At 41.5% G+C, this 14,077-nt stretch overlaps 2 protein-coding genes across 3 annotated transcripts in view; one reads left to right on the top strand and one right to left on the bottom strand.

Annotated features, from left to right (window-relative positions):
• Nucleotides 1–12,484, bottom strand: part of KIAA0895 (KIAA0895 ortholog) — a 68,812-nt gene extending 56,328 nt beyond the window's left edge. The window contains exons 1-2 of the mRNA XM_011972933.1: nt 12,326–12,484; nt 6,263–6,332 (exon numbers count right to left, since the gene is read on the bottom strand). Of these exons, the coding sequence (XP_011828323.1) occupies nt 6,263–6,332; nt 12,326–12,433 (178 nt within the window). The 5' untranslated portion in view covers nt 12,434–12,484. The remainder of the gene's footprint in view (nt 1–6,262; nt 6,333–12,325) is intronic.
• Nucleotides 12,161–14,077, top strand: part of ANLN (anillin, actin binding protein) — a 65,586-nt gene continuing 63,669 nt past the window's right edge. For both annotated transcript variants that reach the window (XM_011972990.1, XM_011972983.1), the window contains exon 1: nt 12,161–12,403. In XM_011972990.1, the coding sequence (XP_011828380.1) occupies nt 12,386–12,403 (18 nt within the window). In that variant the 5' untranslated portion in view covers nt 12,161–12,385. The remainder of the gene's footprint in view (nt 12,404–14,077) is intronic.

Below are 14,077 nucleotides of genomic sequence, written 5' to 3'. Positions count from 1 at the left end.
TAAAGGATTTTATTTCTCCTTCACTTATGAAGCTTAGTTTGGCTGAATATGAAATTCTGGGTTGAAAATTCTTTTCTTTAAGAATGTTGAATATTGACCACCACTCTCTTCTGGCTTGTAGAGTTTCTGCCAAGAGATCTGCTGTTATTCTGATGGGCTTCCCTTTGTGGGTAACCCGACCTTTTGCTCTGGCTGCCCTTAACATTCTTTCCTTCATTTCGACCTTGGTGAATCTGACAATTATGTGTCTTGGGGTTGCTCTTCTCAAGGAATATCTTTGTGGTGTTCTCTGTTTTTCCTGAAGTTGAATGTTGGCCTGCCTTGCTAGGTTGGGGAAGTTTTCCTGGATAATATCCTGGAGAGTGTTTTCCAGCTTGGTTCCATTCTCCCCATCACTTTCAGGTACACCAATCAAACATAGATATGGTCTTTTCACATAATCCCATATTTCTTGGAGGATTTGTTCATTTCTTTTAACTCTTTTTTCTCTAAACTTCTCTTCTTGCTTCATTTCATTCATTTGCTCTTCAATCACTGATACCCTTTCTTCCACTTGATCGAATCAGCTATTGAAGCTTGTGCATGCATCATGTAGTTCTCGTGCCATGGTTTTCAGCTCCATCAGGTCATTTAAGGTCTTCTCTGCACTGTTTATTCTAGTTAGTTATTCATCTAATCTTTTTTCAAGGGTTTTAGCTTCCTTGCAATGGGTTCGAACATCCTCCTTTAGCTTGGAGAAGTTTGTTATTACCAACCTTCTGAAGCCTACTTCTGTCAACTCATCAAAGTCATTCTCCGTCCAGCTTTGTTCCATTGCTGGCAAGGAGCTGCAATCCTTTGGAGGAGAAGAGGCTCTCTGGTTTTTAGAATTTTCAGCTTTTCTGCTCTGGTTTCTCCCCATCTTTGTGGTTTTATCTACCTTTGGTCTTTGATCATGGTGACTTACACATGGGGTTTTGGTATGGATGTCCTTTCTGTTGATGTTGATGCTATTCCTTTCTGTTTGTTAGTTTTCCTTCTAACAGTCAGGTCCCTCAGCTGCAGGTCTGTTGGAGTTTGCTGGAGGTCCACTCCAGACCCTGTTTGTCTGGGTATCACCAGCTGAGGCTGCAGAACAGCAAATATTGCAGAACAGCAAATATTGCTGCCTGATCCTTCCTCTGGAAGCTTTGTCTCAGAGGGGCACCCAGCTGTATGAGGTGTCAGTCGGCCCCTACTGGGACGTGTCTCCCATTTAGGCTACACGGGTGTCAGGGACCCAGTTGAGGAGGCAGTCTGTCCCTTCTCAGAGCTCAAACAGTATGCTGGGAGAACCACTGCTCTCTTCAGAGCTGTCAGACAGGGATGTTTAAGTCTACAGAAGTTTCTGCTGCCTTTTGTTCAGCTATGGCCTGCCCCCAGAGGTGAAGTATACAGAGGCAGGCAGGCCTCGTTGAGCTGAGGTGGGCTCCACCCAGTTCAAGCTTCCTGGCTGCTTTGTTTACCTACTCAAGCCTCAGCAATGGCAGACGTCTGTTCCCCAGCCAGGCTGCCGCCTCGCAGTTTGATCTCAGACTGCTGCGCTAGCAGTGAGCAAGGGTCCGTGGGCATGGGACCCACTGAGCCAGGCACAGGATATAATCGCCTGGTGTGCCATTTGCTAAGACCATTGGAAAAGCTCAGTAGTTGGGTGGCAGTGTCCCGATTTTCCTGGTACATACTGTCACGGCTGCCCTTTGCCAGGAAAGGGAAATCCCCCGACCCCTTGCGCCTCCTGGGTGAGGTGATGCCCCGCCATGCTTTGGCTCGCCCTCCGTGGGCTGCACCCACTGTCCAATCAGTCCCAATGAGATGAACCAGGTACCTCAGTTAGAAATGCAGAAATCATCCGTCTTCTGTGTCAATCATACTGGGAGCTGCACATCAGAGCTGTTCCTATTCAGCCATATTGGAATGAACTCCACTACATGGATGGAAATTTTAAGTCAGTAGGGCTGAGGAGATCACCTGGGGAGTGTACACAGGCAGATAAAACCATTCCGGGAAGAATTTAGAGTTCTCAGTCATTTGGTTATGGGGCAGAGGAAGAAGAACCCACAAGGTTTTATCTTTCTTTCTATCTGTCTATGTCTACACAGAGAGAAACATATATGACTATGTAACTATAACTATGCATGTGTGTGTCTGTGTGTGTGTGTGTATACATATACCTATATACATATATATGACTTTTTTCTGAACTGTTTTAAGAGTAGCTTTTAGACATGATATCCTTTTCCCCCTAAACACTTCAGAGTATGTATGTATATATGTAAATGTATATAAGTATATATGTATATGTACAGTCATGTGTCACTTACTGATAGGGATATGTTCTGAAAAAAATGTATCACTAGGTGATTTTGTCATTGTGGGAACATCGTGGAATGTACTTACATAAACCTAGATGGTGTAGCCTATTGCTCCTAGACTACAAACCTGTATAGTATGTTGCTATACTGAATACTGGAGGTAATTGTAACATAATGGTAAGTACACACACACACACACACAGAGAGAGAGAGAGAGAGAAAGAGAGATTATAAAGCCAGTGTAGTAACATGTTACTATATTGGGAATCTGGATGATTCCTGGAATCCAGGAATCTTTGTTCCACTTTTGCGCGCTCTCTCTCTCTCTGTGTGTACATGTAAACCTTTCACAACTTTTCTGTAAGTCTGAAATAATGGCAAAATAAAGTGGTGCAAATTGAGTACTAAGGTGGAAGATGACCTCACTTGGAGTAGGTAAGAAATCTTGTAGGATATACTATTCAGCTGGATTTGTATTTAGGAATTCAAAGGTGATGGGCAGGACATTTTGGTAGTAGGAGTAGGATGAGCATGCCATAGAGGTGGCAAATAGCAGGGTTTGTTCAGGAATGAACAGCAGGTGATTGGGTTCCAATCTCTGCGTGCTTTCCTTGGTATTGAACACTAAGCAAAGTGGGTGGTAAGGTCATTTGCAGAGAGGAAAGGGGTGGGATGGGAAATGTGATCGAGACTATGATAGGGATTCAAATGGATTCTGATTCAAATGATTCAAATAGATTCTGAGCAACATTAATGGTCCAGTGGGATAAATTTGAATTGGAATTGGCTCAATTTCTTGTCTTTTTCTGGCAATGTTGAGCAAGCCAGGAAAACAGAACAAACAAGGTTAGTGATTAGCAAGTTAAGTGCAGCAAGAGGGACAAGAGACCAAGGAGAATGGTATTAAAATAGTTTCTCTTGAGGTCTGGCTGGGAAGGAGCAAGAGAGGCTTAAAGGAGGATGGGCAGTGTTTGGGAAGAGACCCAGGAAAGGCTGATGGCAGGCTCTGGAAATCTTAGACTATTCACAGTCTTGTTTCCTCATCTACTATTTTAAGGAGCTGGATTAGGTGGTCTGTAAATTCCCTGATAGCTCTAAGGTTTTGTTTTGAGAAAAAGTCTCGCTCTGTAGCCCAGGCTGGAGTGCAGTGCCACAGTCTCGGCTCACCACAACCTCCACCTCCCAGGTTCAAGTGATTCTCCTGCCTCAGCCTCCTGAGTAGCTGGGATTACAGGTGCGTGCCACTGCACCCACCTAATTTTTTGTATTTTTAGTAGAGACGGGGTTTCACCACGTTGGCCAGGCTGGTGGTTTTGTTTTGTTTTGTTTTTTGTTTTGTTTTAAACTCCCTTTTCTCTTGGCCTCCTTTTCAAAATAGATTGAGCTACTTATAAGGCATGTGACCTCTTAGAAAAGGTTGTGGTAGGAGATCAAGGTTAACACCTGGGCATAGCTATAAAGCCCCAGCTATAATATTTTCAATCTGGGCCCAAAGGTGAAAAAGGAGAATGAACTGAATATTAGGACTGGAAGGGAGAGGGGAGGGGACTTGCAGGTTTAAAAGGAGTGAGCAGCACTGAAGAAGAGATAAGGAGGCAAGACTAGAATCAGGAGACCAGGTTTGGGGTTTGAAATCTTGGAGCTGGAGCATTTCCCAGTGTTGACTGGAGTCCATGTATGGTCATACATGTGGGTGGATGAGAAGGGAGGAGAAGGTCAGTACAGTTGGAAGGTTTGAGGAATGGTAAGGTCAGAGTGTAGGAAGGAGGCCGGGTGAGGTGGCTCATGCCTGTAATCCCATCACTTTGGGAGGCCGAGGCAGGCCGCATCACCTGAGGTCAGGAGTTTGAGGCCAGCCTGGCCAATATGGTGAAACCCCATCTCTACTAAAATATAAAAAATTAGGCATGGTGGTGGGCACCTGTAATCCCAGCTACTTGGGAAGCTGAGGCAGGAGAATCGCTTGAATCTGGGAGGCGGAGGTTGCAGTGAGCTAAGATGGTAACACTGCACTCCAGTCTGGGTGACAAAGCAAGACTCCGCCTCCCCCGCCACCTGCCAAAAAAAAAAGGAAGGAGATTGTGGTCCCGGAGAATATATCAGCAAACAGCAAACATTTCTTGGGGGCCTATTAAGTGCCAGGCATGAATAGGACTGAGGAAGACTGGGATGGTGCCAGACTGTGAGAAGCAGGAAAGAGGAGAGTGAAAGTGAATGTCCTGAACCCCAACATTTGGAAAGATTAATGAAAGAATTAATGAACCCTGGGTCTGGAAATCGTATGTGAGGAGAAATTTTTGAAGTGTTTAGAAGATCACTAAATTCATGACAGACATCAATGGAATGCAATAAACCTGTTACATTCTCTTGTTCTCTTGTATCAAATTTAAGAAGATTTGTGGCCGGGCACAGTGGCTTATGCCTGTAATCTCAGCACTTTGGAAGGCCGAGGTGGTGCAGATCACCTAAGTACAGGAGTTCAAGACCAGCCTGGCCAACATGGTGAAACCCTGTCTCTACTAAAAACAAAACAAAATAAAACAAAAAAAACAAAAATTAGCCAGGCATGGTGGCGGGTGCCTGTGATCCCAGCTACTTGGGAGGCTGAGGCAGGAGAATCACTTGAACCTGGGAGGCGGAGGTTGCAGTGAGCAGAGTTGTGCCACTGCACTCCAGCCTGAGTGACAGGGTCTGTCTCAAAAAAGAGAAATTTGCAAAATGCCTGTTTGCATGGGAGAAAAATTTAAGATGTTATATTTGATATTCAATAACTGGACTCTGATATTTAGGAAACACTGGCTTCTGTTATTTCTGTAATATTTAAGAGTGACTTGTATGATATCACTAAAAGTTAAGTTTTGTAAAAATAGCTTTAAGAAATTAGGTATGGAAAAGAAAAGTTATCAATATAAAAAGTATAGTGTGATAAGTACATAAAATAATTCTTACTCTTTATGAAAGGATTTACTGTGGTCTTTTAAATATGAATTATCTTAATATCCTTATTAACCACATGAGAAAATAAAAAGGAGATTAAAGTTGTATGCATTTTGAGATTAGTCTATTGAATAAAGGAGTTACACCTGTAGTTGCACTGGTTTTTGGAAACAATATAATATATTCAGAAAGCACAATATGTTTATGCCATTCTGGAATCTGAAACATCTTCATCAATTAAACTAGAAACAAAAAATCTATGTGGCACTAAGAATCATTAATAGTAGAGATTAGTACCATTAATCATTAATCATTAATAGTAGAGAGTAGTAACAAGCAAAATAGCCCTTTTTAATAATATATAACATCCTTTGATGGTTCTAGTTTCTTCATTATCATAAATGTGTAGAACTAGAAATACCATTTGACCCAGCAATACCATTACTGGGTATATATCCAAAGGATTATAAATCATTCTACTATAAAGACACACGCACATGTATGTTTATTGTGGCACTGTTCACAATAGCAAAGACTTGGAACCAACCCAAATGTCCATCAATGGTAGACTGGATTAAGAAAATGTGGCACATATGCACCATGGAATACTATGCAGCCATAAGAAAGGATGAGTTCATGTCCTTTGCAGGGACATGGATGAAGCTGGAAACCATCATTCTCAGCAAACTAACACAGGAACAGAAAACCAAACACCGCATGTTCTCACTTATAAGTGGGAGTTGAACAATGAGCACACATGGACACAGGGAGGGGAACATCACATACCAGGGCCTGTAGTTGGGTGGAGGGTTAGGGGAGGGACAGCATCAGGAGAAATACCTAATGTAGATGACAGGTTGATGGATGCAGCAAACCACCATGGCATGTGTATACCTATGTAACAAACCTGTATGTTCTGCACATGTACCCCAGAACTTAAAGTATAATAATAATTTTTAAAAAGTGTAAAAGAAGTGGCCCTTCAGCCAGATAACCTGAGGTAGAGAACTTGAGTTTAGTTCTTCTTGCCACTGCCTTATGATTAGGTCTTGGCCTTTTCTCTCCCTGTAAAAATAAAAAGATTTGTGTTATTATATTACTTTGTGAATTAAGTATAAATAGTCTAAAAAGTTAAAAATTAAATATAAATAGTATTTTTTAAAGTATAAAAATAGTATGAAATATAAAATACAAATGTGTGTGACTGTATTTTGAAAAATTAACTGTAAGTATACAGCATTTGGATGGTCTTTGTTGCAGTCCATGCTTTCAAATTTTTGTGTTTTTCAGCCTTTTTATCAGCAATTTTATTTGCAAAAGACATAATTATTATTTCATTTGTTTAAAAGAGCAGGTCTTAGAAGGAGCAAATACTCATTTTCCAGGGTTATCTTTAATCTCCAGTTATTTCTACCTCAGACTCTTGGTTCTATTCTTAATGTATTATGTTGTGGTCTTTATTTAAACAACTTGGGAAGTTTTGTGTTTTATTTAAATAAGTAGGGAAGACACTTTTGATGATTTAGGCAAATCCCTTAGCCTCTTTGCATCTCAGTTTTCCCATCTCTAAAATAGGAATAAGTGTTATTCTTATATTCATTTATTTAACAAGTATCTACTGCACTCATGTGCCAGAAGGTGCTGGGCTACAGCTATAAACAAGGCCCTGCACTGCCATAGCTTATACTCTAGTAGGGAGGCCTAGATAATAAACATAAATACATAAATAAAATAATATCAGATAGTGGCAAATGGGATGAAGAAATCAGAGTAACAGAATGGAAAGTGATTGGTGGGCAGAGAAGACGGGGGTGGCCACCTGATCAAATAAGTCCTCTTTCAGGAGGTAGCACATGCAAGCTTAGGCCCAAATAATGAGGAGCAGACGTGCTAAATCTAGAGGAGGAGTGTCCAGGCAGAGGAAAGTCCTTGAGGTAGGAAGAAATTTGGTATTTTTTATGACCAGAAAAAAGGCCTGAAGCTGGAGCCTAGTGGAAAAAAAAAGGGAAAGTATTGTGATGTTAGGAGAATACTAGGTTATTCAGAGAGGCAGGTAGGATCCAGATCATGCATGGCCTTGTAGGTATGATAAGGATATTACTGGATATCATTTTAATTGCAATGAAAGACATAGAGCAGCTCCAAACAAGGAATTGACACTGCAAAATTTACATTTTAAAAAGATCCCTCTCTATAAATAAATTACTAAAACTAATAAGATCAGCAACAACAAATATATGTAGGAATAAATTTAACAAAAGTTTACAGATCTTTATGTAAGTTTGTTATAGACATTTTTAGCAGGTATAATGAAGATATACCATGCTCATAAATGGGTAGCATTGGTGTCACAAAGATGCGAATTCTCTCCAAATTATGTGATAAATTCAGTGCAATTTGGATTAAAAATCAGAAGAGGATTTTCTTTTCTTTTTTCTTTTCTTTTCTTGTCTTTTTGGAGCTTGAGAATCTGACCCTAAAATTCATGTGGAAGAACAATGAGGCAAAATAATCCAAGTCGAATTGGAATTTGCCCTACCAGATATCAACATACATAACTAATATAGTGTGATATTGGGAGAGGAATAGATAGACCAGCGGAACAGAATAGAGCCCAACATAGACTTACATGTACATAAAAAGTTGAGGCTGAACATGGTGGCTTACACCTGTAATCCCAGCACTTTGGAAGGCCAAGGTGGGAGGATCATTTGAGGCTGGGAGTTGGTGACCAGCCTGGGCAACAAAGTGAGATCCTGTCTCTACAAAAAATTTTAAAAACTAGCGGGGTGTGGTGGCATGCACCTGTTGTCCCAGATACTTGGAAAGCCGAGATGGGAAGATTGCTTGAGGCCAGGAATTTGAAGCTGCAGTGAGCTATGATCGTGCCGCTGCACTCCAGCCTGGGTGAAAGAGCAAGACCCTATCTCAAAAAATAAAATAAAATAAAATAAAATAAAATAAAGAACAGTTGGTCAGGAATGGTGGCTCATGCCTGTAATCCCAGCACTTTGGGAGGTCTAGGTGGGTGGATGACTTGTGGCCAGGAGTTTGAGACTAGCCTCAACATGGGGAAACCCCAACTCTACTAAAAATACAAAAATTAGCCAGACGTGGTGGCATACGCCTGTAGTCCCAGCTACTCGGGAGGCTGAGGCAGCAGAATTACTTGAACCCGGGAGGCGGAGGTTGCAGTGAGCCGAGATCAGGTCATTGCACTCCAGCCTTGGCGAAAGAGCGAGAGTGTCTCAGGGGGAGGGAAAAAAAAAAAGAAAAGTTGATATATTATAAAAGTGGCATTACAGGTCAATGAGAGAAAGGATGGACAATTTAATAACTGCTGCTAAGACAACTGGTTATTCATATAAAAAACAAGATCAATCCGGATAGTTTAAAGCCAAAACCATGAAAAGCCATACTTTAAAATATTTAGAAGAAAGTACAGCAGAACATCTTTATTATCTCAGGTTAGGGAAGGATTTCTTAAGGCATAAAAAGCACAAACCCTAAAGGAAAATATATATGGTATATGTATGTGTGTATATGTGTGTGTGTCATTAGTTACATTAAACACTTCTCTACATCTGAGACATCATAAAGTAAAAAGACAAACGACAAAAACCAACAAAGTTTATTTTACCAGAAAATAGTAAACAACCAACAAAAACCCTATGAATCAATAAGAAAAAGGCAAATAATTGCATAGAAAAATGGGCAAGGATATAAAGTTGAAAATCACAGAAAAGGAAAATTGAAAGTCCAGTAAATACAAAATCCTGTTCACCTTCACTAGTGGTAAAAGAAAGGCACTCAAACAAGAATGGCAAAATTTTAAATGTACCCACATATTGGGGAGGAACTAGAGCAGCAGCCAGGGGCATATACTACTGACTGGAGTATCAATTGTTATGACATTTTGAAGAGCAGTTTATTTTTAATATCTGGTAATAATATTGAAATAAGCTACTAATTCCTAGGTATACTGCTCTAGAGAAAGTTTTGCATGTGCATGTAAGGCATAGTCATGGCATCATGGGATCTTTGGAATGAAAAACTGGAAATAAGCTGAATGGCAATTAACAGGATAATGGGTACATAAATTACAAGTATATTTGTATAATATAATTTAGCAGTGAACATGAATTAAGTGCAGCTATAGTTATTAGTGAGGATAAATCCCATAAATATATTATTGGGCCAAAAAAAGTTGCAGAAAGACTTATATCCTGAAAATAAAATTTATACATAAAGCACTAGATATTGTTGTGGATATATATATATGTAGATGTGATAAAAGTATACATATTTCTATGGGAATGATAAATATCAAATCAAGACAGTTTTACCCCAGAAGAGTGGGAAGATGAATGAGAATAGGAAGGGATACACAGGAGACTTCAATTACATGTGGAATGTTTTATATTTTTTTAAGCTAGGTGGCTGGTATATGGTTATGTTTCATTATTCACATCTTTGTTGTATATCGTAATTTTTTTGTTTTTAATTTTTTTGTTATTTGTTATATAACACAATTTTTTAAAAGATAAAAATCATTCTAGCCTAGAAACTGAAGAATGAACTACCAGGGGTTAAGAATGAAAGGAAGTATGGTAGGAGACAATTGTAGTACCCTAGGATAGTAGACTTGAATATCTACCATAGTTTCTGGCACATAGTAGGTGTTTTAGTCTTAGGAGTTATTTAATTGTGATGGTTGCCATTATTACTATCATCATCATTATAAAGGTAGAAACTAAAAACATAGTGGGATAGTGGGATGGTGAGGGAAGATACACTAAATGTTGTGAGTAGCTATCTTATGCTAAGTGCTTTACCTCTTTTAGTCCTAACTGGAATCTAGTTGAGGTAGATATAAAGAAACTAAGGCTCATAGTGATAGCCAGAAGGCACAACAGCTACATAAATTTCTAATGACTCATTTTCCAACGTTTTTTAAAACATGCATACACACACAGACACACCCCAAATACATATACCCCTTTCCTGACACGCTTGAAAAAAATTCAAGTATCTTTTTCCTTTGTTCATAAATAACACATTCTGGGTTAAATACTAATAATTCCGTATACTACACACTCAGTGTCTTATTACAGAATATTTTTGGATTATGTCTCTCCATTTTTCAGCTGCCCCTCCTAACAACTCTGAGGAAATCAGGGCAAATGATTATTCATGTTACACAGATGAGTAAACTAAAATACAAACAGGCTAAATCAGAAGTTCTTGGCCTGGTGTCCATGAACTTCACAAAATCCTGTTAAATAGTTCATGATTAAATGGTCATTTTTCTAGGTAGAGGGTCAGTTTTAATATATTTTCAAAGGAGTCCATGACTCCCCACAAAGGTTAAAAAAAAAAAAAAAAACCCATGGGTTAACCGATTTGGCTAACTGGGTGGAGCCCTGACCCCAAGCAATATTTCCCTTACCTCTTGCTCTGATTTCGGTTACGCACAATCTATCATACAAAAATTCAAATTAAAAATATTAGTAAATACTTTTTGTTATGTTGACTGACTGCTAAGATGGACATGTTATTATACATTTTGAAACCACTTAGTTGGGAGGAATAGTTCTGTTTTGTTCAGCTCATGGACAGTCACTCTTAACTTTTCAGATGAACAAATCAAGAACTGTCATCTTTACCTGCACAGACTTGTTATAGAAGAAATGACTCTGATACAGAAATTATGTAATCTATCTTACAATTTGGGGTACTGTACAAAAAATTAAGCAGGAGACACAGCCTCAGCTAGTGTGGAAAACGGATCATGAGCTGAGAACGGGGTTTTCATTTCCTTGGACAAGTTCCTTTAACGTTTACCGCTGTCCCTTCTCTCAGCTGTAAAAGGAAGGATTGAACTAGATAGAGGGCTTGTCAGAATTCCTCCCGCTCTAACACTGTACACAGTTGGATGGAATTTAAAATAAAAAACTGTGCATGAACCCTTCACACAGTCTGTTAATTTTAGCTTTATTTCACTGGCTGAGTGTCGGGGACCCACCAGACCTGCCTTTTCTGAGGGCCAGACCTGCAGTCCCCCTTTTGGGGACTAGGAGTTGGGTGTGACCTGGGAAACAAAGCTGTTGAAGGCCAAAGGGCTAGGAGCACCTGAAACACAAGGGCTCTCTGTCTCACTCTGTAGGCCAGGCTGGAATGCAGTGGTGTGATCTCCGCTCACTGTTACCTCCGCCTCCCGTGTCCCAGTTCAAGCAATTCTCCTGCCTCAGCCTCCTGAGTAGCTGGGATTACAGGCACGCGCAACCACGCCTATCTATTTCTTTTTCTTTGGTATTTTTAGTAGAGACGGGGTTTCACCATGTTGGCCAGGCTGGTCTTTAATTCCTGACCTCGTGATCCGCCCGCCTCGGCCTCCCACAGTGCTGGGATTACAGGTGTGAGCCACCGCGCCCGGCCAACACGAGGGCTCTTAATCCTTTGTTTTCTTTTTTGAGGCAGGGTCTCACTCTGGCGCCCAGGCTAGAGTGCAGTAGTGAGATCACAGCTCTCTGCAGCCATGACCTTCTGGGCCCAAGCGATCCTCCAGCCTCAGCCTCCCCAAATGCTGAGATTATAGGCATGCGCCACTACTCCCGGTCTTAATACTTTTTTCAGGAATGAAGGAAGGCGGGAACGCCCAAACGCGGTTGGCGTGAAGCAATCGCCTTAAAGCTGAGTGGAATGTGTGGTTGTTGGGGTGGAGCCGAGAACCCGACGCGATTGGAGAGCAGGAAGCGCCCCGCTGCCCGCCTCCAACCCGAGGCCACGGCTGGGAGAGGGCCGGGAAGGAGGCGGGGCCGCCCCGGGAACCACTGGGCCTGGCGCGGCCACGTGACCGAGCTCAGGGGCGGGGAGAGGGCGCCCCGGCTCCGCCCAGCGCGCATGCTCGCGGCTCGGCGCTGAAATTCAAATTTGAACGGCTGCAGAGACCGAGTCCGACACTGGAAGCCGAGAGGAGAGGACAGCTGGTTGTGGGAGAGTTCCCCCGCCTCAAGACTCCTGGTTTTTTCCAGGAGACACACTGAGCCGAGACTTACTTTTCTCTTCCTGAATTTGAACCACCGTTTCCATCGTCTCGTAGTCCGACGTCTGGGGCGATGGATCCGTTTACCGAGGTGAGTGAGTTTGCGGGTGCAGCCAGCCATGACCCACCGCTCTAGGCCCCCACCCCCCTTCCTCTGTCAACCTCTGGGCGAACCCCTACAGGGCGGAGGGCGCGTGTGTGCGCGTGCGCAGTGTGTGCGGGCGGGGGTCGGATTGGCTGAGGATGCGGAGCAGGGGCCGCGGCTGCGGCCTGCTGTGGTTGGTGGGTTCCTCTGAGATTTTGTTGTTCCAGTCCTACAGATAAAACTCAGGGAGGAAGGCTTTGAGTCTGTCCTAAAAGGCGGTAGTGAGAGGTCTTTCAGCCCACGTTTTTACCATGTCCCTCTGCAGTCCTGGCCCAGCAAGAGTGAGGCGCAGGCCTGCGGAACGGGTCCTGCTGGAAGCAGCTGGAATGCCCTGCAGGGCGGGGTCCGGGGGGGGTGACTCAGTGCGGCTGCCGCCGGGAAAGGCAGTGGGATGTGTAATTTGCGGAGTTCACTCAGCTCGCAGAGATGCTAATGACAGGACAGCAAAACGTTAAAATAAGCAGGTGCTAGAAACCACTGCATTCGTTCATAAAAAGTCAGTAGTTCCTTGATATCCCATTGTTCAGCTAACTAGCGAAGAAGTTCATACCCGGGACTGACATTTTAATTGAAAGGAAACAGTGCAAGTGTGCCGACCTCAACTATCAGCTCACGATTTTAGAGCAAAGAAATAAACCTTTCGGTGTTTATGGGGCATGTCATTACAGTACTTATTTCATCTTTTGTTCCTTTGAGATTGCATATGGGTTACATCGTTATTGTGTCGATTTTAGCTTTTGTGGAGACTGCGTTGTCACATTCGGGAGTGTTTTGTTGCCAGTTGTCCACTCCTTTTTATTCCAGGACAGTTCCTCTTTCTTCAGGCTGTTGTGCAAGTTTTAAACTGTTGGTTTTTGACTGTTGCAAAGTGGACCTAAAACTGTGTTTACACTGATTGAAAAACTTAAATGCTGTGAAGAGTGGTAATTCTTTCGGGGAGATGTAATTATAATTCTGTAAGTTGTGTGTAAGATATTAATTACAGGTTTCAGCAATTAGGGTTTACTTATATTCAAGCATGACATAATCTATTTTTCTGTTTCAAATTCTTAATCATCTTGGGACAAATACATCAATTTTTTTCACCTTCCTTAAAGGTTCTAATAGAAAAACCGAGAGCATATTTTTGTATTAGCCTTAAAATAGGGCTGGTCATACACCAGATATCTTTCACTTACACTGAGGTCGGAAAGGGTGTATTTTATCTAAACTAGAATAGGATTCCTTAAATCATTAGCCCTATGTGTCCTCCTAAGTAACAGACAGGAACAAAGCATTTTTAAGTTGGCTGAAAATTGCACTTCATTTTACTTAAAAATGTCATTCTGAAGGTAGTACAAATCTCAATTGAAAGAAACTTTACCTGTTTAGATCATTTTAGAATGTGCTCAGAAATATGTATGGTTTATATTATGAAAAGCTAGATCACTTGCAGTTGGAAAAACAGCTTAGACGTCTTTTCCTTAATAGGTAATGAATGAACTACTTGAATTGATTCCAACCCTTGGGTGCTTAATTAGAGCATTTATAACATTTGCACAGTGAAATAAGCTACTGGTACAGTTCTTTGTCTATCGACTGAAAGTTAGTATAAAATGACTTTCTCAACCAGGGTTTCCT

This window comes from Mandrillus leucophaeus, unplaced genomic scaffold (genome assembly GCF_000951045.1).
Source record: "Mandrillus leucophaeus isolate KB7577 unplaced genomic scaffold, Mleu.le_1.0 Scaffold100, whole genome shotgun sequence".
In the NCBI taxonomy this organism is placed as follows: domain Eukaryota; kingdom Metazoa; phylum Chordata; class Mammalia; order Primates; family Cercopithecidae; genus Mandrillus; species Mandrillus leucophaeus.
Note: the sequence above shows the minus strand (reverse complement) of the source record. Positions and strands in the feature narration are given on the sequence as shown.